We start from the raw sequence: 24,809 nt of genomic DNA, 5'->3' as shown, positions 1-24,809 counted from the left end.
TGTCTTCAGGTGAGAAGACGTCAGTCTTCAGTCTATATTGTGTCCGTTGCCAGCCCCCCAGCAGGTAATGGTCTGTAGGGTTGTTGATCCAGGCGTGAATATATTTGAATGTGTAATTCTGTAAGGCGGGTCCTTTTGAGGGGAAGATAAATTAAACCTGCTGGTTTTGGCTTTTAGGATTACCGACTTTATTTGAATCACCTCAAGCAGTAAAGAACTTAGAAATCGTCCAGTTCAGCCATTTTTCTGATAGAAGGAAATGAGACCTAGGGAGGGTCGCACATTCAGGCCTTCACTTGAAAGAGATGTTTTCTAACACTCTGTTGAGGGCAGACATCATGAATAAGTAGGCTGAATGTATGGTTTGTCATCCAAACCAGGACACTCTTGAGAGTTAAACAGAGTGCTGTTAATAATTATGCCAAGGCATTAAAGCCAAAATTCTCCTGGGCAAAAATGAATTTAGAGTCACCCTAAAATAATCCAAACCCTCAAGGAGCCCAATTTCGGGTGGGAAAGAGATGTGTAACCATGAGATGGAGATAGTTATGCATTATGGTAAGTATAAGAGAAATACTGGAGGAGAGTGAGTAAAGACTTCTTGGAAAAAGCAACACCCCAGCTGGGTGCTGAGGAGTGAGTCACAGTTTATCCAGTGGAGAAGCGGGGAAGGGGTGTTCCCAGCAGAAGGAAGAGACTATGCAAAGCCTTAGCACCATTTCACTCCTTTGGGAGTGCTGCAAGCAGTTTCCTATGGTCAGAATGCATGGCCGGAGGACAGGAAGTGCTGAAATGAGGCCGGTAGGGACCGGTTATTAGGGCATTACATGGTGTACAAAAGAGTGTGGATTTTATTTGTAGGCACAAGGGCACCACGGAGGGGTTTTAAGCAGAGCCATGGTCTAATCATATTTGTGTTTTAGAAAGTTTACTCTGACAGCAAGTGGGAGATGCACTGGGGGAGGAGAGAATAGTCAGGAGGCTTTTGCATTAAACCAGGTGAATGATGGCAAAACCTAGATTAGGCAGCAATGATGAGGATAAGCCTTAATGCTCAGAGACAAAGACTTGAAGAATATTGGCTCAAGTAACTAAAAACTCCAGAGGGTATGCCAGGTTTCAAGCATGGCTGCTTACAGGAGCTCAGACAATGCCATTAGCATCTGGACTCTCTTCTTAGCTCAGCATCCTTCATGATGGGCTCTCTCTTGAGAACTTATATCCCCTCAGCTTCAGATACAGTGAGAGAGGACACCTGCCTTGGTACTCAGTGCATCAACCAATCAGTCACTCAAGCCAAGGGAATGAGAGCCTCGGATTGCCCAGACTGGGTCACATGCTCTAGCCTATGTTAGGGATGAGACGCTGCACAAACTTCACCAACAGAGAGAAGAAAAATAAGTGGATCCAATGGGAAAATCAGGAGGTTTTTCTGGAAAGAGTGGAGTACATATCGGGGAGGTGAAGAACACCTACCAGGGAGGCAGTGCTGGACTGACCCCCAGGAAATTGCTCTGACCTCAGTCCATTGGCCAGCAAGTTCGGGAAAAGGTCATCCTTAGTCAGGAGGGAGTCATCCTCTTTCTCTTAATTTCCGTGGAGAAGGAGGAAACGAGAGGGACTAACTTGACTGAATTGACTCTAAGAGATTTGCTGAGAATAGGGATGAAGTTATTTTATCTCAAAAGGGAGAAATGAGAGGGAATTCCCTGGCAGTCCAGTGGTTTTCCAGGCTTCCATTGCAGGGGGCATGGGTTCTATCCCTAGTCAGAGAACTAAGATCGCACATGCCACATGTCGTGGCAAAAAAAAAAAAAAAAAAAAAAAAGGGAGAAATGGCTCCAACCCTCTCTCTCTGGCCTAAAGTGCAGGCTCTACAACCTTCTTGTCTTTGGAATTATTTCAACATAAACTGCAAACACTAGTGTGCCTCCCCTAACTACTTCAGTGTGCATATCATTATAGAGTTCAATATTTGTTTACAGTTTTCCTTTTTTAAAAATTTTGTTTATTTATTTTTGGTTGCACTGGATCTTAATTGCTGCGTGCAGGCTTTCTCTAGTTGTGTCGAGCAGGGGCTACTCCCTAGTTGCAGTGCACGGGCTTCTCATTGTGGTGGCTTCTCATTGCAGAGTGCAGGTTCTAGGGCACTCAGGCTTTATTAGTTGTGGCACATGGGTTTGCTTTCCCTGCAATATGTGGAATCTTCCCCAACTAGGGATCAAACCCATGTCCCCTGCATTGGCAGCCAGATTCTTAACCACTGGACCATCAGGGAAGTCCCAATTTTTCTTTTGAGGTAAACTTTACTTAGGTTGAAATGCAAAAATCTGAAGTGTGTAGTCACTGAGTTTTAAGAAATGCATACACCTGTGTAAACCACACCTGGCAGACTTTTTATTACCATAGAGTGAACAGAAAAGTCCATTACCTTCAGGTTTTATCTGAGGGCAGGGAAGATTGAGACCATCAGAGTGGTTTTCAAGGAACAGCAAGGCCAAGGAGGTGGAAGAAGGAGGATGAAGGCCTTCTCTGGTAACTATAACTGTCCCACTAGGCCTGCCTGTTCAAGGTTGTCGTTACACTGCACAGTGTTTCCTTAGAACATAACATAAAGTAGTGCTTAGTCACTCTGGGCCCGTGTTAGTGATGCTATTGTTGTTATTGTTATTATCCTCATCTGATGGCAATTCTTTGTCAATTTTTAATTGATCACAACCCTGTAAGAAAAGAAGGGTGAATGGTAGAATCTGGACATGACACCTTACCCTGAACCTACCAACTGTGAGGTTTTAACTGAAAACCAGCAAACAATGAACAGTGTTATATATAAAAATGAAGTGATGGTAGATTGCCTGTTTAGCAGCTATTCCCTTCATTTTCCTTGATGGCAAAGCCCACTTCCAGCCAGAAAGGCTGAAAATAGGCCTTTCCTATAGCTGGGCATGTGAACCAATCCTGACCAATGAGACATTAGGAAAAGTTGCTGGGAGCTTCTGGGAAAGGTTTTCCTAATTAATGGAAAGTTCTATGTGAGAAAATGCCCCCTTTCCTTCCTAGGTTTATTGTCATAAGAGGATGTGATTGTTAGCTTTCCTTTCATAGGAAAATTCTCTTAGATTTCCCCTCATGGTGGCAAAATAGCTGTCGTGAGGGGAAAGCTAAGAGAATCTAAGAAAAGTCAGCTCATATCTCTGAGTCTTAAATCTGATGAATTATGGAGTGAGTGCTTACCAAGATGCCTTGGTTTGTGAAGTCATAAATTTCTTATTATTTAAGTTATCTTTCATTGGATAGTCTGTTCCTTGCAGCCTAAAGCATACTAACTGATACACATGATTTGTAAAATTTGTTGCTAATAAACCAGAGCATTTCCAGGGAGCAATCTTGTCTGTATCACAAAGAAGATCAGACTGTTAACTATTTTAAAGAAAACTAAATTCACTGATTTGGGGCATGGGTAAGCCATCAGTTCTCAAATCAGCTAAGGTGGTAGAACAGGAATTGTTTCCGAATGATAGTTTTCCATATTTGTAGAGATTTTAACATCATCACTGCTGCTCTGAATGGAAACTGTCTTCTTATTTCTGACTTTATCTATGAGTATGATGCTGGTGGCTAACTTGGGGTTTCCTATGGGGCTAGAATACACAAAAATGTCCTGTGAAATCTTGATGTACCTAACTATATCATCCAAACTGGAAACAACTTTGTTGGTAGAAAACATGGTTTTATTACAGGTGTCCTGTATAAAATCTCAGCCGAGTTACACAGGCCCAGAGAAAAATGATTTGTTTTTGTCACACTGGTAGATTTTCCATTAATGATCAACAGTCAATAAATATTTATTAAGTGCCTAATATATGCCAGGGTTTGAGCTGGACACTGGGAATATAGTGGTGAGCCAGACAGCTTCCACCCCAAAGAATCCCAAGTTAGGAAGGAGGATAAAGAATTAACTAGGCAATTATAATGCAGAGTGAGAAGTATTTCATTAGGGCCAATTGCAGGGAGCAATGAGATGCCATGAGGTCACTCATGAGTGTTTGGAGGGAGATGCAGGGACAGCACCCTGAGAAAGATTGGCATTGAAGAGATGTTTCAGAAGGAGGCGTTCTTACAAAGATGGAGACAGGCCAGTCAGGCAGGAGGAGAACCAGGAGATGGTGGTGGCCCAGAAACCAAGGAGTAGTTTATACATGTCTGGTATTTACTTTTTAACTTTTGGTGTAGATGTGGATGGTTTGTGGAAATTTTAAAAGGGAAAGCATGCTTGGTAAACACTTCTATCCTTTAGCCATTTTTTTCCTATAATTAAAAAATGTAATTAATTAATTTATGGCTGCGCTGGGTCTTTATTGCTTTGTGCAGGCTTCCTCTAGTTGTGGCAATCAGGGGCTACTCTCTATTGCAGCGCTTGGGCTTCTCATTGAGGTGGCTTCTCTTGTGGAACACAAGCTCTAGGCGTGTGGGTTTCAGTAGTTGTCCTGTGAGGGCTCTAGGGCACGTGGGTTTTTCCTAGGATTTAAGAAGTGAGTCCTCTCTGGCTCACAGAATACCAGAATTCCCTAAGGCCATAGTTCTAGAACCACTGGTCTAAAACAAGGAGGTATTACAAGGAGTTGGAAGTTTCTATGGAGTCTAGAAAGAGAAAACCTGGGAGGAAGCACAGGTCCTCACTGGTCCAGCAGTGGTTAGTGGTTGAGGGGGATGACAGGTACACGCTTTCCATCTCTCAAGGAGGAGCTCAGTCCAGGTGTCACTCCTGGGCCTTTCCACCAGTTCCTGCTGCTCGCCCTGCAAGCCTGTTAGCTGGATTTCTTAGGAATTGCTTAGAAGTCAGCATCCTGTGAGTCTGGCTAGACAGTGTCAAGTCTTCAGGTGTCAGCAGATAAACTTGAAGGAATCGATGAGTTTCAGGAGCCTACAAAGCTGACTCGGGCCTTGGCGACCCCACTAGGACACTCGTATAACTGGACAGCAGCCCACTCCCCGGATGTATCATTAGGTATAGCATATTGAACTGGAGTTTCTGCCTCCCAGTCACTCAGGGACAGGAATCTGGCAGGGAGGATATGATGCTGTTTGTCTTGAATGCTACACAAGGGAGAAAGCAGTAATGAAAATATTAGAGGAGGGTATTAAAGACCCCTGAACTTTCATCTTGAATCTGCCACTGACTCGCCCCTTTCTTTCCTGTTCCCTATGATTTTTCCTGAGGAAACCTTCTTTCCTCCAGTACACATATTGCAAAGTCAGCACCCCTATGGGTAACATCTGTCCCGTGGTCCAGAAGGTGACTTCTGTTCTTTGTTGATTGTTATGGTACAGCCAGGAAGCAGTGAAAAAACTCTGGCTGGAAACTTGGATCTCTGTGGTTAGTTTGGCCGATGTCATAGAGAGGCCCTGGGGCTTGGGGTTTTATAGGTGGGGAGGGTTCACAAGAACAAGAAGCACACCCCACCCTTGAAGAATGCACAAGGCGTGATGTGTGACTTGTGTGCAAGAGTGCTTAGCTGTAACTACCACCCACAGCCCCTCAATGTGTGAGGTGGGTGGAGCAGGTAGGGGCTTGTGCAGGGGATGGGAGCCTGGGACGCTCATACAATCAAACACCAAGATTTAAGATCACTTAGAGCCGCACAAATGGGAGGAATGCCGGGAACTGAGTGGTTTCTCGGGGCGGAGGGAAGGGGGGAGAGCTTTGCAGGGTTCAGTTGGCCTCCACATGGAACCTCGCTCAGCAGAAGCCCAAGGCCTGACCGCTCTCCACTCTCAGAGCTGAGCACAGGCAGCTTTCCTCTGGCTGCAGTTATCTGATCACTGATGCTCCTCCATCTGACTCAGAAAGTGTTTATCTTATAGACCTCCATAATGTTACCACTGGCTTTCGGACCTGGGCCCTTACTGAAATTCAACCATTCTTGATAGTTTTTAAAATAAGCTCTGTGAACCGTCTTCTGCTTGCCAAAAGGAAGAAATGTTCGATTTAAGATGATGGTTTTCTGTATTGGCAGGGACATCAACATCATCATAGTCTTCCTCAGGCTCAATATAGCTTGGGACGGTGATTGTCTTCTTATTTCTAATTTTATGTACTGAAGAGTATGCAGCTGGTGTGGGCCGACTTGGGGTTTCCTGTGGGGCTAGAATACACAAAAAGATATAAGATGCAAAGCTAGCGTACGTTTATGTATTTTTTACCAAGTGGCTCTGCATAATTTTCATGGGTTTCAGTGATCCTCCCACGTCTTGGTGGACCAGATCCCCATTTCACAGAGGAAACTGAGGAAACTGAGGTCCAGCCATGACACAGTCTCAGGCTCACCCCAGCCCCAGTGAGTAAGCGGCAAACATCAGCCAGACATCTTGACTCCCTTGTCGCTTTGCCTGACTGCACTGCGGTGGGCGTCACAAGACAGAAGTTCAGACAGGAAACTGACCAGAGCTAGTAGTGAAATGAGTAGTGCTGTGCCTACAGGTTCTGATTCTCATAAGGAAGCGATACAAACAATATCTCCTTTCAGGCAAGTCCCTCACAATGAATGAACACAGCATTCCAGAGCTATCTATAATTGCTCACGTCCATCACTCCTCTGCTAAGAAGGAAAGGGACAGTGTTGTCTTCAAAAGGTAGGATTAGCAGAAGATGGGCACATAGCACATGGACTAAAGTAGGAGGAAAATCTCAGCTCCCCCTTGATGGGGCCTGAGACTGCCTCCCCACAATCACATCTTTTCCCAAGAGAACTTGAATAACAACCACCGTTTCAGTTCTGCAGTCAGATCCAAACTCATCTTCAGGATTCAGCAGTCACTAGCTATGTGACCATGAGTAAGTCACTTAACTTCTATGTGCTTCAGTGTCTTCCATCTGTCAGAGGGACATAATAATGTACCTGCTGCATATAGTTGTTGAGAGGATTAAATGAGACAGTACCTATAAAGTGCCTAGCATGGGACCTGACACACAGTGCCTGCTCAACAAATGCTAGCTAATATTACTATTTATCTATTCAATTAAAATATTTTCATCCATTATCTACTAAGCTCCAGACACTATTTTTTTTTTAATATTTGTATATATGTATTTGGTTGTCCAGGGTCTTAGTTGTGGCATGCAAGCTCTTTAGTTGTATGGCACGTGGGGGATCTAGTTCCCCGACCAGGGATCAAACCCAGGCCCCCTGCACAGGGAGCATGGAGTCTTACCCACAGACTTCCAGGGAAGTCCCTCTAGGCATTGTTCTTAATGGTGGGTAAACAATGGCGAACAAGACAAGAAAGGTGCCTGTTTTCTGGAGTTTGTATTATAATGGAGGAGACAGATAATGGACAAATGAAGGATGATTAAATAAGCTCACATAGGATAATTGTCATAAGCTTCAAAAGGAGCATTAGAAGGATTTCTTTATGTAGGATGGTCAGGAGTGAACTCTCTGAGGTGGTAACATTTGAGCTGACACTAGAAGGGTGAGGTAAAGTCAGCTGTATGTAGAGCTTAAGGAAGAATATTTTAGTCAAGGGAACCAGGCAGAGATTTTCTGATATGAAGTGTGAGAAGCCCAGTGTTCCTTTATATCCATGTTGCAAGCTGGAATTTGAATATGAATTTACACATTGAATATTGGAAGCATTGGTACTTATTTTGTACTCCCCCCCATCTTAAACTTAATTCATCTCCTTGAAACAGGCTGCTGCCATCTGCAAATTCCAGTATAATAGACTGAAAGTTTGTGTCCCCACAAAATCCATATGGTGAAACTCTAACCACCAGTGCAGTTATATTCAGAGATGGGGGTCTCCAAATAAGTAAATAAAGTTAAACAATGTCAGAAGGGCAGGGCCCTGATCCAATAGGATTAGTGCCCTTCTAAGAGACACCAGAGAGCTATCTCCCCTCCTTTTGCACACAGTCATCTGCAAACTAGAAGTATTCTCACCAGAAACCAGATTGGCCTGGCACCTTAATCTTGGACTTTTAGCCTCTAGAACTATGAGAAATTTACTGTCATTTAAGCCACATTTTCTGTGTTACTGTTTTATGGGCAACCCAAGCTGCTTCCCAAGTGGCTCAGTGGTAGAGAATCTGCCTGCTAATGCAGGAGGCACAGGACAGGTGGGTTCGATCCCTGGGTCAGGAAGATCCCCTGGAGGAGGAAATGGCAATCCATTCCAGTATTCTTGCCTGGAGAATCCCATGGACAGAGGAGCCTAGTAGGCTACAGTCTGTGGGGTTGCAAAGAGTTGGACACGACTGAGAGACTGTCCATTCTAAAGGAGATCAGTCCTGGGTGTTCTCTGGAAGGGATGATGCTAAAGCTGAAACTCCAGTACTTTGGCCACCTGATGCAAAGAGTTGACTCATTGGAAAAGACTCTGATGCTGGGAGGGATTGGGGCAGGAGGAGAAGGGGACGACAGAGGATGAGATGGCTGGATGGCATCACCGACTTGATGGACGTGAGTTTGAGTGAATTCTGTGAGTTGGTATGGACAGGGAGGCCTGGCACGCTGCATTTCATGGGATCTCAAAGAGTCAGACCTGACTGAGCGACTGAACTGAACTGAACTGAACTGAGCAACTGAGCACAAGGTGACTAAGACGCCAAGACAAATTTATTATTCTACCCTGAATGAGACTTATCAGCAAAATATACTCACAGGCAACTTCTGGGGAAAGCATATCCCTGGGTGGCAGAGGGGGTAATTGAACTGAGAATTGTTCCGTAACATTCCTGGAAGAGAGAAAATATAGGAGTCAATGTTTGGTTTTGATCATGCCTGCCAATTTAAGAGAAAATGTCAAGGGAAATGGACGGAGTTGAACATTCAAATCTTGGTCCCTAAAAACTGAAAGCATCTCCTTTCTTTTCTAGGTCTTGCACCCCATCTGTAACTGACACACTAAGGAAACCATTTCTTTAGCCCAGGGACCATTTGGATTTGAAGGTGTGGAGCAGAAGCACTCTAACTTAGACCACGGATCTCATCTTCCTGTATTTACCTGAGCTGGATCAGGACGGGGAGGTAAGCACCAGGTGTATTTTGATGTGCAAAATGGATGTGCAAAACCTGGGCTTCCCAGGTGGCTCAGTGATAAAAAGAATCTGCCTGCCAATGCAGGAGACATGGGTTAGACCCCTGATCTGGGAAGTCAACATACTGTAGAGCAACTAAGCCCGTGTGCCGCAACTATTGAGCCTGTGCTCCGGAGCCTGGGGAGCCACAACTATGGAACCCATATGCTGCAGCTATTAAAGCTCTAGAGCCTGTGCTCTGCAACAAGAGAAGCCACAGCAACGAGAAGCCCTCACACCTCAATGAAGAGTAGCCCCCGCTCACCACAACTAGAGAAAAGCCCTTGAAGCAATGAAGAGCCAGCATAGCCAAACAAACAAACAAAAAACAGGTGTACTCCTAATGCTAAACATGCACCCACCATGTGACAGCAACGGTGGGTATATATCCTGCTGATCAAAAGATACGTTATGAAAATGTTTATAACAGCACTATTCATAATAGTGGCAAACTGGATGCTACTCAAATGCCTATAAGTAGCAGAATGGATAAATTCATCATGGTTCAGTTCCACAGTGGAACACTCTCTGGTAATAAGAATGAACAGTCTAGAACTACATACAATGAATCTCACAAAAAAATGCTGAGCAGAAGAGGGTAAACACTGAATTACACATACTGTATAATTCCATGTATATGAAGAATAAAGACAAGGAACAATGAGCCTATACTATTTCAGACAGTGATTATCCTTAGGATTTAAAGGCTGAAAGGGCATCTATGGGATTGAGGTGCTGGTAATTTTGTTTCTTAATCTGGGTGCCAGCTACCGGATCTGTTTAGTTTGTGGAAATTCATTGAGTTGTACTCTTACCATATGCATTTTTCTGTATTTATATTATACTTTGGTGAGAAGTTTCAGGGGCTTCCCAGGTAACTCAGTGGTAAAGAATCTGCCAGCTAAGCAGGAGATGTGGGCTGGATCCCTGGGTCAGGAAGATCTCCTGGAGAAGGGAATGGCAATCCATTCCAGTATTCTTGCCTGGAATGATTGCATGGGCAGCGGAGCCTGGTGGGCTACAGTCCACAGGGTCGCAAAGAGTCGGACACGACTAAGTGACTGACCATGCACACACCAGCTCAGTAGTGCAGGCACAAGAATGGAAGTGGACAGGCGGTTCTCAAAATTAAAAAGCAGGATTCCCCCCACTTACTCATACATCGTTTCTTCATCTCTCTGCTTTTGTTTCAAGGACTTGGAAATTTCCCATTTATTGCCTGAGGGAAAAAATAAGCATATTCATTTAGGAAGAATTGTCCAAAATTGTGATAGTTAGAGTTTAGAAGAGACCAGAGAATGGGCGGGTTCAGGATAGTCAGAAGAAGAACCATCCAGAGAAAACAGACTTAGGGGCACAGAGCTCATAAGTGATAGAGTCAGAATGTCATCCAGACCGTCTGACCTCAGAGTCTGGGACTAATCCAGTGTGGGCTGTGGCTGCTTCCTCACCGCCTGGTACTGTGTCTACCTAGCATATAGTTGTCACTTAGAAATACTAGTTGAGTGAATAGCCAAAAGCATTAATGGGAGGAAATGAGATGAAAAATGGGAACAACAGTTTGTAAACTGTGATATGCTGGACATGTAAGTTATTATTAACTATACCCTACTTGTTAATAGGAGTGGGTCAAGATAAAAGAGAATAAGTAAAGTTTTTGTTCAGGGTCATATTTTGTCCATATCTAAAAGCAAAATGTTTTAGAACTTCCCTGGTGGTCCAGTGGTTAAGAATCTGCCTTCCAATACAGGGGACGTGGTTCGATCCCTGGTCAGGGAACTAAGATCTCACATGCTTCGAGGCAACTAAACTGGCACACCACAGCTAGCAAAAACTTGTGCACCACAACCAAGAGCCTGTGCAACCAAAATTAAAACAAATCAAAATTTTTTAAATGAAATGTTTAAAAAAAGCAAGTGGATAGAGGACTATAGTGGCTAGAATACACTTTCTGTATTTAAAAAACTAATTACCATCAGCGGGTGGAGGGGAAAGGACTTTGAATAGGGAGCCCAGTGTACCCGAGTTCTGGCTCCAACTCTGCCACCAAGCCCCAGGAGATCCGAATCAAGGATTTGCCTCTCTTTGAACCTTGCTTTTCTTATCTCTAAAGAGAGAGTAAAAAGAATGACAGAAGCTTTCATTCCTGAGCAGCCCTGACCTTCCAGCACTGGTTCAGCAGGACCCTGAGGCCATATCCAGATGCATCAGGAGGACAGGGCCCTGATCATGGAGGGATGCCCCCTAGGTATCCCAGGGCAAGACGGCCATACCTCTCAGAGCATTTACCATCCCCAGGTGTGCTCCAGGCCTAGGTTATTAGTTAAGGGGTAGGATCTTAAGAAAACTCACTATTGAACCAGAATTTCATGTTTTTGGAGATGAATATTAAAATACATTAATCCTCCAGGAAGCTGCTTATTTATATCCAAGTGTGTTAAGAACCTCTATCCAAAGCACATATAATACCCCCAAATTCAGAATATGATCTTAGAATAGGTAGTCATGGTGGTCAACCATGAAGTGAGTCCATTTTTCATGCCTGAAGACTTTTTTTTTTATACCACACTTCAAAATGTGAAGGTACACTATGGGGTAAGGTGAGAGATGGAAAACTCAAATTAGGGCTTTTTTTCAGATAGCTCGAAAACATTCGTTTTTTATTTTATTTTATTTTATTTTTTTGGCATCTTGCATGTCATGTGGGATCTTAGTTCCCTGACCAGGAATCGAACCCATGCTCCCTGCTTTGGAAGTGTGGTATCTTAACCATTAGACAGCCAGAGGTGTTCTAAGACATTTTTAAAAACTACTTTGTGGAGAATGATTGCCATACAAAACGCTGTACGTATTTCATGTACATAAGTCAATGCATTTGGAATCAAGACAGTTTTTGACCTTCCATGCACTTGTACGCTCAAGTTCCAGAAGTAAGATGCTGTGATCAGCAGCCACATTGGAGAGAGACAGCACTGAAGAACAGCATGCCTTGAAACTGATTCTGCTTTTACCCAAACCCTGAGGGCCGGAAGAGTTCTTGGAGATTAAGTAACCTCCCTCCCTTCACTGTACAGAGGGGGAAATTGAGGCCCAGAGACACATATTAGTAGCAGAGCTAGGACTCAGACCCAGAGTGCCTGATGCTAAATCCAGAGTTCAGCCCATGGAAGCCCAGAACTAATCTTTTTGCCCTAAAGAAGCCCCAGTGCCCCGACAACCACCTCTTCCCTCCCCTCCCTCCACCTGCCCAAGGGGGAGGGTCATTACCTTGTCTAAACAGACACCTACAGACAAAGAACAGGATGGTGCCCAGGCTCACAGAGGTAAAGATGATGGCCACAGCCAAGATGATCCAGAAATGGTCCTTCAACCAATCCATGGCCTCGGGATCCTGAGAAGAATGGAGGGAGAGGATCAGACATGAGTGAAGGGCTTCTTGAGGGGTGGAGGCAGTTATCTACCATGTTGTGCAGCTACATCTGCTTAGGGACCAGGCAGGCATTTGCTCACAATCAAATGCTGCTGATTTGCAGCTGGGAGACCTCAGGCAAGTGATTAACTTTCTCCAAGCCTCAGTGTCCTCACCTGCAATATGTGAGTGATGCTGTCTACTACCATACAGGGAATTCACGAAAATTAGAGGTAAGACATGTACTTATCAGTTACTCTAGAAACTGTAGACATAATCACTGCTTTTCTTTACACTGTCAAACATGCAGCAGGAAGGGGAAATGCCATTTAAAGCAATAACTGACAGCAGTTGTTTTTATATCAAAGGGACAACTAGACTAAATTCATAACAGGGCAGATAGAATTTTGAGAGCTTTTTTGGAGTGTGGGGGAGTGCTTCCCTGGTGGCTTAGATGTAAAGAATCTGCCTATAATGTAGACCTGGATTCAATTCCTGGGTTGGAATGGTCCTCTGGAGAAAGGACTGGCAACCCACTCCAGTATTCTTGCCTGGAGAATTCCATAGATAGAGGAGCCTGGCAGGCTATAGACCATGGGGTTGCAAAGAGTCGGATACAACTAAGCGACTAACATTTTCACTTTTAAAAAAAAATTTTTATTGTTTTTTTTAGTATAAATTTATTTATTTTAATTGGAGGCTAATTACTTTACAATATTGTATTGGTTTTGCCATATATCAACATGAATCTGCCACGGGTATACACGTGTTTCCCATCCCGAACCCCCCTCCCACCTCCTTCCCCATACCATCACTCTGGGTCATCCCAGTGGACCAGCCCTGAGCATCCTGTATCATGCATGGAACCTGGACTGGTGATTCGTTTCCCTTGTGTTTTGAGGTGGAGGTTAGAAAAATACCTTGATGGATCTCTTTGAGTGAGGCATGATCAGAGGGAGAAAGATGCAAAGCAAACTGAACTAGTCTGCATGAGAAAAGGTTCGTTTCCGTTATAAGTTATTACAAGATATTGAATATAGTTCTCTGTGCTGTACAGTAAATCCTTTATATATAGTAGCGTGTATCTGTTAATCCGATACTCCTAGTTTATCCCTCTCCTCTTCCCCTTTGGTAGTTATAAGTTTGTTTCCTAGTTCTGTGAGTTTGTTTCTGTTTTGTGGACAAGTTCATTTGTATTATTTTTTAAAATTTCACATCTAAGTGATGCCATACAGTATTTGTCTTTCTGTGTCTGACTTATTCCACTTACTGTGTTCTTCTCTAAGTCCGTCTATGTTGCTGTAAGTGGTAATATTTCTTTCTTTATGGTCGAGTAATATTCCATTGTATATATATGTGTGTGAATATATATGTATACCTCCACATATTCTTCATCCATCTATCTGATGATGGCCACTCAGTCTCTTTTCTCTTACTTAAATGTCTCCTAGTTCTTAATGTAATTTTCCTCTCATATTTTTTATCTCTTTGACTTTTTCTTTACTCCTGATGGATTTCTCCAAGGAGAAACATAAACATACTCTTTCCGTTCAGTTCAGCTCAGTCGTGTCCGACTCTTTTCAACCCCATGAACTGCAGCACGCCAGGCCTCCCTGTCCATCACCAACTCACGGAATTCACCCAAATTCATGTCCATCAAGTTGGTGATGCCATCCAGCCATCTCATCCTCTGTTGTCCCCTTCTCCTCCTGCCCCCAATCCTTCCCAGCATCAGAGTCTTTACCAATGAGTCAACTCTTCACATCAGGTGGCCAAAGTACTGGAGTTTCAGCTTTAGCATCATTCCTTCCAAAGAACACCCAGGACTGATCTCCTTTAGAATGGACTGGTTGGATCTCCTTGCAGTCCAAGGGACTCTCAAGAGTCTTCTCCAACACCACAGTTCAAAACCATCAATTCTTTGGCGCTCAACTTTCTTCACAGTCCAACTTTCACACCCATACATGACCACTGGAAAAACCATAGCCTTGAGTAGATGAACCTTTGTTGGCAAAGTAATATCTCTGCTTTTCAATATGCTATCTAGATTGGTCATAACTTTCCTTCCAAGGAGTAAACATCTTTTAATTTCATGGCTGCAATCACCATCTGCAGTGATTTTGGAGCGCCCAAAAATAAAGTCTGACACTGTTTCCCCATCTATTTCCCATGAAGTAATGGGACCAGAGGCCATGATCTTCATTTTCTGAATGTTGAGCTTTAAGCCAACTTTCTCACTCTCCTCTTTCACTTTCGTCAAGAGGCTTTTTAGTTCCTCTTCACTTTCTGCCATAAGGGTGGGGTCATCTGCACATCTGAGGTTAGTGATATTTCTCCCAGCAGTCTTGATTCCAGCTTGTGCTTCTTCCAGTCCAGCGTTTCTCATGATGTACTCTGCATAGAAGTTAAATAAGCAGGGTGACAATATACAGCCTTGACATATTCCTTTTCCTATTTGGAACCAGTCTGTTGTTCCATGTCCATTTCTAACTGTTGCTTCCTGACCTGCATACAGGTTTCTCAAGAGGCAGGTCAGGTGGTCTGGTATTCCCATCTCTCAGAATTTTCCACACAATCAAAGGCTTTGGCATGGTCAGTATAGCAGAAATAGATGTTTTTCTGGAACTCTCTTGCTTTTTCCATGATCCAGCAGATGTTGGCAATTTGATCTCTGGTTCCTCTGCCTTTTTTAAAACCAGCGTGAACATCTGGAAGTTCACGGTTCACGTATTGCTGAAGCCTGGCTTGGAGAATTTTGAGCAAAATATACTCTTTAGAGCTATAGAAACACATACCAGACAGAGTTAAAAGCTGTTGCATCTGAAGAGCATGACTGGGTGTGGGGAGGGAAGCAAGAGGCCTGGCAGCTGTGACTGTTCTCTGTAAACCCTCCAAATTCTTTGCTTTTTTATCTTTTTTAACTTTTGCATTTACTTTTATAACACTGATAAGAGTCAATCAACCATTTAGTGTAGCGTCCCTTTGTTCAGATTTCTAGTTCAAAGAAATTTTATTCTCATCAGATTCTTGGGAAAGAAAGAGGAAATAGGATGATGCCAGAAAGTGAAACTATGGGTCACTTTTCAGAACTATGCAAAGTGGTAAATATTCTGCAGTCCTGTTTGCACAAATCGAATGGCTTTGGTTTCCACGCTCAGATGTTTTGAGTGTGTTTAGTGTACCAAGAGCTTTCTCATCACTCACCTTATTTCACCCTCACCACCACACCCTTTTCTAGACAGGGCCTGAGACAGAGGTGTAGTGACCTCCGCCAGGTCACCCAGGTAGGAGGGAGGGCAGAACACTTCCTCTCTGTGTCTCAGGGCCTTCCAGTGTCAGGATGCCTCTGAATCATCAAGGAGAGGCCAGACGGAGGTCAGGATATCTCACTTTACTTCGAAAGGAACATCACTGTGGTAGTCATATGGTGCTGTGGGGGACCAAGGCTTTTCCCAGAATGAATGATCAGGGCTTGAGAATGAAAGTCCCAAGTTCCCCATAACCTAAGATCAGAGAAATAGCTCTTCCCCCATGAACTGCCGACGGGTGCCTTTACAACAGAACTAAGATGAGCAGGTCTTTTTGGGAGCATGCAGCTGAGGAAGGGGGGTATTAATAACCACATCCCAGTGGGTGCCCCACCCCCCAAGAGAGGGGACAGGAGCCCTGGGGAGAGATGGCAGGGAGTACAGCTGGTGGGCAGTGTGTCACGGCTGTACAGTCCAGTTCAGGCTCTGGAAAGTATGGAAATTGAATCCCACTTGTGTTGTCAGGCCTGGAGTAGATAAGGTCGTGGGGTGCAGGCTTCCTAAGAGCTACTGAAACATCAGGCAAAGAGGTGTTTACATGAGAGGAGGCTGGCAGCCAGCCCAAAGGTGCAGCCAAGTCTCTCAAGGGACCCCAAGGGACTCAAGGGCCAGGGGTGAGTCTCCACCCAACACCACAGAGTCAATCAGCAGCAGTGACCCAGCGAGGGGAGACTTCCTGCGGAAAACTGTCTGTCCTGTCTTTCCTCCTCAATCCCATACCAGGGGGCTAAGGGCAGGGAAGGGTGCTTAGGGAGCTGAGGCAGCCTTCACCTCTCACCCTGCTCTCTACTCCCCTCACTGGGCAAAGCGGGGAGCTTTGGGTCAAAGATGAGACGGAAGTTTTTAAATGAGCGTGACTAAATTTTTAAAACTGAAATGAGTCTGCTTAGTAATCAAAAGTAATAAAAGTTTTGAGGTTGGACCGAAATGTCACTGGGGGAGGCCTCCCCCTGTTGGAACAAGGCAGGAACCCAGGCAGTAGCGTCGTTAGAAACAAACTGCATCTGTTCGCTGTGGCCGCTCCAACAAATCACCATGGATACCATGTCTAAAATCAACCCAGAAGTGTTATCCAGCCGAATTGCTGGGTAACACAACAGCCAGCATGTTGCCATTAGGCAGGGTTGGCCCCTTCCGAAGGCCCCATTGGAGAAGCCACTTCCTTGCTCCTTTCAGCTTCTGGAGGTTGCTTGTGTTCCTTGGCTCACAGCCCCTTCCTCCATCTCCTTGCATCTCTCTGACAGTCCTTTCCCAGTTGCATCTCACCTCCTCTTGTGCCTCCCTCTCCCACTTATAAGGACTCTTGTGATTACAATGGGCTTCCCTGGTGACACAGCTGGAAAGAACCTGCCTGCCAATCCAGGAGACGTGGGTTTGATCCCATGTCAGGAAGATCCCCTGGAGGAGGAAATGGCAACTCGCTCCAGCATTCTTGTGTGGAAAATCCCATGGGCAGAGGAGCCTGCCGGGCTACAGTCTGAGGGGTCACAAAGAGGTGGACATGATTGAGCATGCATGCACACACGCATGCTGTGGTTACATTGGGCTCACCCGGATATTCCAGGTTCATCACCGCGTCTCCAGGTCAGCTGATTTGCAACCTCAGTTCCGCTTGTGACCACAGTTCCTCCTTGCCTTGTAACCTGACATAACCACAGGCTCCAGGGGTTGGGATGTGGGCATCTCAGGGTGGGTGAGACCACCACACAGACCACCTCATGCTCATACTGCAGGAAGATGAGACTCTAGTGAAAGTGGTCTCATGGGTTTAGACATTATAAAATATTTTTTATTTTTTTATTTTTTATTTTTTTTGCCTTCTATTGATGTCTCTGGAATGAAAGGGGAAAAAGTCAGCAACGATCCTGCCATCTCTGACCAGAAGTCCACCACAGAGTGCTCGATGTTGCTGGCCCAGGGAAGAAGCAGCGAGCAACCACCATGAGGCTTGGGACAGACGTGGGTCTCTGTGTCTGGGAGGGGACTGCCACATGGGAGGGGACATTTTTGTTTTCAAGAGTCTGAGCTCATTGGAAGTTTCTCAAGGCTGGACTTGGACTCAGAGATAAGAGAGGGCCCCGTGATCCATAGTGGGGGCCCATAGTGCAGGATGGACCAGAGGAGGGAAGGATTCAGTATGGCCCCAAAGCTGAGCCATAGGTCAGCAGGTCCTGGGCCTGGGGAGGGTGAGGTGCTGAGTCTACAGATACAGGTTAGGGGTCCTGGCTGCCAGGAGGAGGGCAGGGCCTGACCTCAGTCCCCATCAACTGGGGGAGCATTTGGTGGATACCACGAATGGAAGAAAGAAGAGTCAGAAGAACAAGGGAGCTGCCTTTAGTCATTAGCTATTGAGGATCTTGGTGTGTCAGACCCCAGGGCAAGAACTCGAGGAAGAGTGGAAATTCCCAACCTGGGGCCTGGCCATTGGGACTTTGTTTTAGTAAAGTTCTCCAGATGATTCTAGTGGGAAGCCAATGTTGAGAACCAGTGACATACATGTTATCATTTAATCCTTATACTGGTGTTGGGAGGAGTTATTATTACCCCCATTCTATAGATAAAAAGAGAGAACTCAGAGGGTTTAGGCAATCTGTTAAAGGCAGCACGGCTAATAGCTCCCTAGTCTGAGATTGCAGCACAGCCTGGTCTGATGCCAAAGTTCATGCTCTTTTTACTCTGTCAGATTTACAGCAAGTTGATAAATACTTCTTTTCATAACAGAACTGAAAGCAGAACCATCTATCAAGAAATTCCAATATTGGCAAGACCTCTGCCTTGAGTTGTGACTTGTTCCAAATAATAAGAACCTCAATATGAAAATGCATCTTAGAAAAGTAACATACATTATATGCTACCTTACTGTGAGTTGAACCACGCTGTTTGGCAAGTCATAATTATAACCCCATTTTAGAGAAAAGAGAATAGAAGTTTAGATGAGCTCAATGAACTTGCCCAAGGTCATAAGTGGAAAAAAATCAAAAGCTAAGCCCAGGACTCCTACTTGTGACCACTAAGCCAGAGCTTTGGGAAATGTACTAAAATGCAGATAGATACCACAGTCTGTGTCCCAACTCTACTCCCAGTTCTGATTTGTAATTCTGGTGTGGGACTCAGCATTGTCAACACAGGCTCCAGTGGGTTCTCAGGCCTTGGGGAGGAACACTACATCCAGCCAGCCTGTAGAGCCCTGAGCTGCGGAGGTGAGGAGGCTGGAGGCTTGTTCCTTGCAACATTCACAGGCAGTAGACGCAGCAAAGTAGACTGAAGGCACTAAAACAAACCCCGTGAACCCAGAGACCTCTCCTGTTTGCTTGTCACATGGCTGATGGAACTCCGTCAACAAGTCACTCTCTTCAGAGCAAAGTTCTATGCTCCCTCCTCTCCCTACTTCCCCTACGTTTATACCCATTTGCCTGACACTGAGGAAGAGGAACTGATTTTTACTAGGGTGTGAATGGCTTCATGGAGCCTCAGGATTCCTTCCCCAGGGCATTGGCAGGAGCAGGGGCATCCTAGAATTTTATCCAAAGTCCTTAGAGGATAGTCACAACCAAACATGGCATCAGAGTGAAGTTCCTGCAGGGCTAAGGCGACCTGGGAAGACCTGCTATCTGCCCATCGTCCTCCCTGCTTGTCCTCCCCTCCCAGCTTCACAGATGCTCCTCACCCCAGAGCTCAGTGTCCTGCACTCTATCGACCCGCTTCTTCTCAATCACTGTGTCCTCAGACAGACTTTGCATCTCAATCACTCCTGTGATAACAGCTTAAAGAGAGCACTAGTCAGCTTGATGAAAGCCCAGAAAGGCAAGGGAAGCCTGAATTTCAAGAAGGGGGAAAAGTGAGATCGAGGAAAGATTGTTTCAAATACAGGGAGGCAGTGTGTTTATAAACTGTGAAAGTGTCAGGAAAAAGGACAAAATGAAATACAGGCAGAGAAAAGAGAGTAAAAGCTACCTTCAGGGGCTCAGATGGAAGAATCAGCTTTTAAAAGGGAACAAAGATGGAAGGAGGGCTGTGCTGTTCAGCAGAACCAGACTGGGATGAGGGGGCAGGAAGCTGGCCGGAAAGCTCCTGTTCTGAGTTAGGGAGAGTCGACAGGCGAGGTGCTGGGGGCGGGAGGGCGAGAGGCAGACAGCCCTGCTTCCCACTCCGCAACATGCTATGGTCAGTATTCAAAACGCATTTTTTTCCCCTCCAACTGAGCCTGCGTACACTTACTGCGACCGCTGTCTGATGGTTTGTTTGCTGTTCATCTCCCACACTGGCTGTAAGCTCTTGGAGAGCAAGAATCTTGCTGCTCCCTCTACCACTCTTTCTGGAATGCAGGGGGAGTGCCATACGCATCTGCGAATGCATGAGTGCATGACTGATGGCCCCGCCTCCCCTCTTACCTTGCTGTGGGCAGGCTTCCCCTCTAATGATGCAGTAGGCAGTTTGGATCCAGGGTCTGAAATTCAAGTGCGGGCATTCTAGTTCTAAAGCACCTCGCCTGGACACTAGAGCTTGGGCAGGCTCCCTGCTCTCCCCCTGCCTTTGGTCGTGGGCTTCAAGCGGCTGGCTGGGAAGCAGAAGCCAGGCAGACAGGTGTGGAGGGTGGAGTGGCAGCTTCTCTCTCGTGGCTGCTCTGTCCTCCGTAGCCTAAGGCACTCAGTTCTGAGTAGGGTCAGGGTGGGAGAGCCACTAAAAGCAGCTACCAGCCCAGCCCTGACTCTCACTTCCCCAAAAGTTGTTTCCGGGGAGTCAGTAGCCGAAAACACATTCACTCTCCATCACCAGGAATTCTGGAGACTGTGGCTTTATTCAAGAATTTGCTTTTTTAAAAAATTTTAACCAAATTCCTCAGAGTAAGATGTACAATTTACAATGTGACAGCTACACATATATTCACATAAATAAAACGTTTCACAAAGTGTCTTCAGGACACGGGGTGCACTCCAATTGACAGTTTCTCATCTATTCTAGCCTATTTCATGAGAAGAAGTCCTGAGTGTCAGCCTCTCAGTTTATTTCAAAGTGTATTAATGGTCATGCCCTGTGTATTGAAAGACTTGCATTTTTCTCATGAAAAATTAAGCGACCTGAAATAGCCATGAGTCCCAAGAGGTGTGGGTAGAATGTGTGTGTTGGTGGGGTGAATCAGTTTCAGAAAGTTAGAGTCAGAAAAAGGCTTTGTTGGAAGAGGTGGACTTGAAAATAGCTTAGCAGGAAGTTGGGGAGATGAATATGAATCCAGTTCCTTACTCTCTGCTTTTATGGACACAAATCCCTCTACCAGAGGCCTGCCCTGTTTAAGACAGCAGCCACTGGCCCCGTGAGGCTCTTCCACTGAGCACTGGCTAGATGGCTAGTTGAGTATGTGCTGCAAGTTTGAAATACACGCTGGATTTCAAAGACTTGGTACAGAAAAAAACATAACAAATCTCATTAATAAATGTTTATCTTGGTTACATGTTGAAATGATAGTATTTTGGATAGAGTGGGCTAAGTAAAACATATTAATAAATTAATTACAGCTTCCCACCCCTTTTAATTTACTCCCACCCAAATTGTAACACTGTTTCACCCGTGGGTTGGTGCAATATGGAACATAGGTTCACCCACAGGGGCTCAGAGCAGGGCTGGCCTCCTGCGGAACCCATAGAAATCTGAGGGACAGCTTTGCACTTTGCAGGGCGTGGAATGAGGGTCCGAGCTGCTCTCAGCCTGGATCTCAAGTGTCTGGGAGAATCCAGATAATACTGAGGCAACACCTGCCAGCCAGCATGGGCTGTGCTTGCCCGAATTCATCTCTAGTTCCCAGACGGTCACTGCTCAGGCTTAGTGAGGCCAAGTTCCCACTGGACCCTGCCCTGCTGTTGTTAGCACCAGAAATGGCTGTCTGGATAGTTGACGGGCACCTAAAGTCCAAGTGTGGTATTTCCCTGGATGGAGGTCCAGAGGTTAAGACTCCGTGCTTCCAAAGCAGGGGGCATGGGTTCGACCCCTGGTCAGGGAACTAAGATGCCATGTGATGTAATGGTGTGGCCAAAATAAATTAAAAAAGTAACACTCAAGCATGCCTGGGGAAGGGTGGGAGCAGAGTATTAAAAAGGAATTGTTTCTCTTCTCTCTCTCTCTGTCCTTCCACTTCTGTGAAAGGTTAAATATAAGTCCTAGAGAGCTAAAGAGGAGAAATCAAGCCAAACATATCCTTTTTCACAAGTGCTCCCCTCAGTGTTACAGCTTATCACACCAGCTCTCAGATTAATCTTGTTGTCTGATTTATTTCATTACAGGGCTTGACTCTGTTCATATACACTCAGCCATCATAGTTTATTGCCCCTGTGGCCATAGTTAGGAACTACATCTACTGGCTAGCAAAAATGAAAGATAACCATAAAATTCTATCATGGCAAAGCTGTGGTGAAACGGACCCTCCTACGGGGCCAGTGATAGTACACATTAATTTTAAATAAAATTTTGGAAAGAAAATAGTACATTTAAAAAACAATCACACCCTTTAATTCTATAGCATCATTTCTAGAAATATAGCCTGAGAAATACTCTGAACAAAGTAAAACCCTAACCATGTGCACCTTCATAGAGATGAACAGGGAGCTGCCCCGCAGCCAAATGGGGGTCTTTTGGGGGAGAAAATTACACAAGGGCCACTTGATAGGATGTGCGTGTTAATCAGTCGTGTCCGGCCCTTTGTGACCCCACAGACTGGGGCCCGCTAGGCTTCTCTGTCCATGGGATTTTCCAGGCAAGAAGACTGGAGACTTGATAGGATAGGATGCAGTAATTAAGGAGTCATTAGGAGGAAAGCATCATGAACTATTGAGAAGCCACATAAAATGAAAGGAACAGAACGCTGACTTATATCTAGACTATAGCCGCATCTTGTAACATTACTTGAAGGTGTGCCAGGAGAACGACTGGGAGAAAGCACAGAAAGGTGAATTTAGATTGTTCGGTGAGTAAGAGTAGGGTCCTTCTTTCTTTCCCTCCCACCCAGCCTCGCTATGAGGCATAAAGCAAACACATTTTTGAAAATGTAGGCATCATGTTTTACAAGAGCTCCTGCTTCCTGCTCTCAAACAGGTCAATTTTCTAATATTTTTGAGATGTTTGGGGTGATGGGTTAGCAGAGCTCTCCAGAGCTGCAGGTCATTCAGGATTCTTAGTGAGTTTATCCCAGGATTTCTACAACCGAGCAGTCCTTCCTTGGGTCCAACCAAGTTTCTACTTGCCTTTGCTTGTAAGGGTTAGTCACTCTGTCACGTCTGACTCTTTGGGACCCCAGGGACTGTAGTCCACCAAGCTCCTCTGTCCATGGAATTCTCTAGGTGAGAATACTGGAGTGGGTTGCCATTCCCTCCTCCAAGGGATCTTTCTGACCCAGGGATCAAACCCAGGTCGCCTGCATTGCAGGCAGATTCTTTATCGCTTAGCCACCAGGGAAGCCCCTCGATGTTGCTTACTTTCCCCTGTTTGTTTGGCTCTGAGAATGTGAGGGAAACTTCGACCTGTCACCCAGGGGCTCTCTGGCAGGAATGCCGGCCTCATGTTGAGCAGATGGAAGAGATCAGGGATGCTGGTGCCCTGAAGATGGCAGCGATGTCTGTATTTCTGTCTAGAATGTACTTACATCAAAATAAAACATAGGTAACTTTCCGAAACAGCTATGCCTAAGAAACAATGACCAGAAGGCAAGACAGTAGCACCCTCTTTACTGTGATTGTTGTGAGGTGGTGGGATAAAGGGTCATTGTTTCCCCTATTGCCTTGCAGTTTTCAAATTTTCAGAAAGAGAAAAAGAAAGAGATGCTAAAAAAAAAAAAAATTATTCGAAAAAAGCTCCAGTACTCTTGCCTGGAAAATCCCATGGACGGAGGAGCCTGGTAGGCTGCAGTGCATGAGGTCTCGAAGAGTCGGACATGACTGAGTGACTTCACTTTCACTTTTTACTTTCATGCATTGGAGAAGGAAATGGCAACCCACTCCAGTGTTCTTGCCTGGAGAATCCCAGCGACAGGGGAGCCTGTGGGGGTCGCACAGAGTTGGACATGACTGAAGCGACTTAGCAGCAGCAGCAGCAGCCCTTGTCTTCTTCAGGCTCAACAATCCCCACTTCTGATGCTTCCTTAGAGGTTCACACATGCAGAGGGACCAGGAAAGGGAGTGACATGAAGGACAACTGTTGCATGAGAAGGTGGGAGTGAAAAGGACAAAGCCGAACCCAGGCCCCCACCGCAATAATTTTTTCCAGAAGGCGAAAGTAGATGGCTCAATGGAGGTCTTGACTCTGATGCCTCTAAAAGAGAGGTCCCTGAATGCTAGAGACACAGTGACAAAGACACCAGGGCTGTTGGTGCTCCTTCCAGGGCTTCAGGGGGAGCCCCAAGTTCACAGAGGTAGTGCCTCAATCCCCACTCTCCCGCCAGCACAGACGCACGGAGGGTCCCTGCATGGGTCCGGTACCCAAACTCACCATCAGAATCCAGAGAATGATTACAACCTCCTCATAGTACACCCGTCTCACTCCCAAGCAGCCTGAGAAGCAGGCCTCTTCATAACCCCACCATACATACGAGGAGGCCCCAGGAACTGGAGATGACCTTGAGGTCATCCAGCCAGCCACCAGCAGGGTGGTTTCTTCAAGGCCAGTTTTTCTCCAGCCCCACGCAGTGGTCCCCAGGCCCCAGGCTATAATCCCCCAGCCCAGCCCTGGTGATCATCTGCCTTGACAGGGCCCAGGTGCTTACCTGAGTTGCAGGAGGTCCAGATGTGAGCAGCTGAGGGGCCATCAGTGCTCTGAAGGCCGTGGCTCGGCACAACTGGGGAGAGGCAGTCCCTTGCCCACAGGCCTTCCACCCAGCCTGAGCTGTGAGTGCCAGCCTGACCACACTTCCCCTTTATGCTCAGCCCACCAGGGAGAGGCCCAGACACCATCACCAGGCAACCAATTCCTCTTCTAGGAGCCAGATTCTTCTTGCTGCTCCTGTGTTCCTGCAAGGCCCACCAGTAGACCA

At 45.6% G+C, this 24,809-nt stretch overlaps 2 protein-coding genes across 11 annotated transcripts in view; one reads left to right on the top strand and one right to left on the bottom strand.

The window, feature by feature from the left end:
- Nucleotides 1-24,809, top strand: part of ZFP3 (ZFP3 zinc finger protein) — a 100,105-nt gene that overhangs the window by 45,649 nt on the left and 29,647 nt on the right. For both annotated transcript variants that reach the window (XR_011259822.1, XR_011259823.1), the window contains exon 2: nt 8,879-9,029. The gene's annotated coding sequence lies outside the window, so the exon portion shown is untranslated. The remainder of the gene's footprint in view (nt 1-8,878; nt 9,030-24,809) is intronic.
- On the bottom strand, nt 3,710-24,690 carry SCIMP (SLP adaptor and CSK interacting membrane protein). Of its 9 annotated transcripts, none has more exons than XM_069603212.1 (6): nt 24,543-24,690; nt 12,347-12,470; nt 10,235-10,298; nt 8,664-8,737; nt 5,897-6,146; nt 3,710-5,097 (listed from the first exon to the last, which is right to left on the bottom strand). In XM_069603212.1, the coding sequence occupies exons 1-5, from the start codon at nt 24,582-24,584 to the stop codon at nt 5,935-5,937; spliced, it is 516 nt and encodes a 171-aa protein (XP_069459313.1). In that variant the 5' UTR covers nt 24,585-24,690; the 3' UTR covers nt 3,710-5,097; nt 5,897-5,934. The 9 variants fall into 9 exon arrangements, with proteins under 9 accessions (XP_069459313.1, XP_069459315.1, XP_069459318.1 ...); XM_069603214.1 differs by having other exon boundaries at nt 12,368-12,470; nt 24,543-24,660; XM_069603217.1 differs by lacking the exon at nt 24,543-24,690 and adding an exon at nt 20,188-20,455.

This window comes from Ovis canadensis, chromosome 11 (genome assembly GCF_042477335.2).
Source record: "Ovis canadensis isolate MfBH-ARS-UI-01 breed Bighorn chromosome 11, ARS-UI_OviCan_v2, whole genome shotgun sequence".
In the NCBI taxonomy this organism is placed as follows: domain Eukaryota; kingdom Metazoa; phylum Chordata; class Mammalia; order Artiodactyla; family Bovidae; genus Ovis; species Ovis canadensis.
This window is presented reverse-complemented; position numbering and strand designations above follow the sequence as displayed.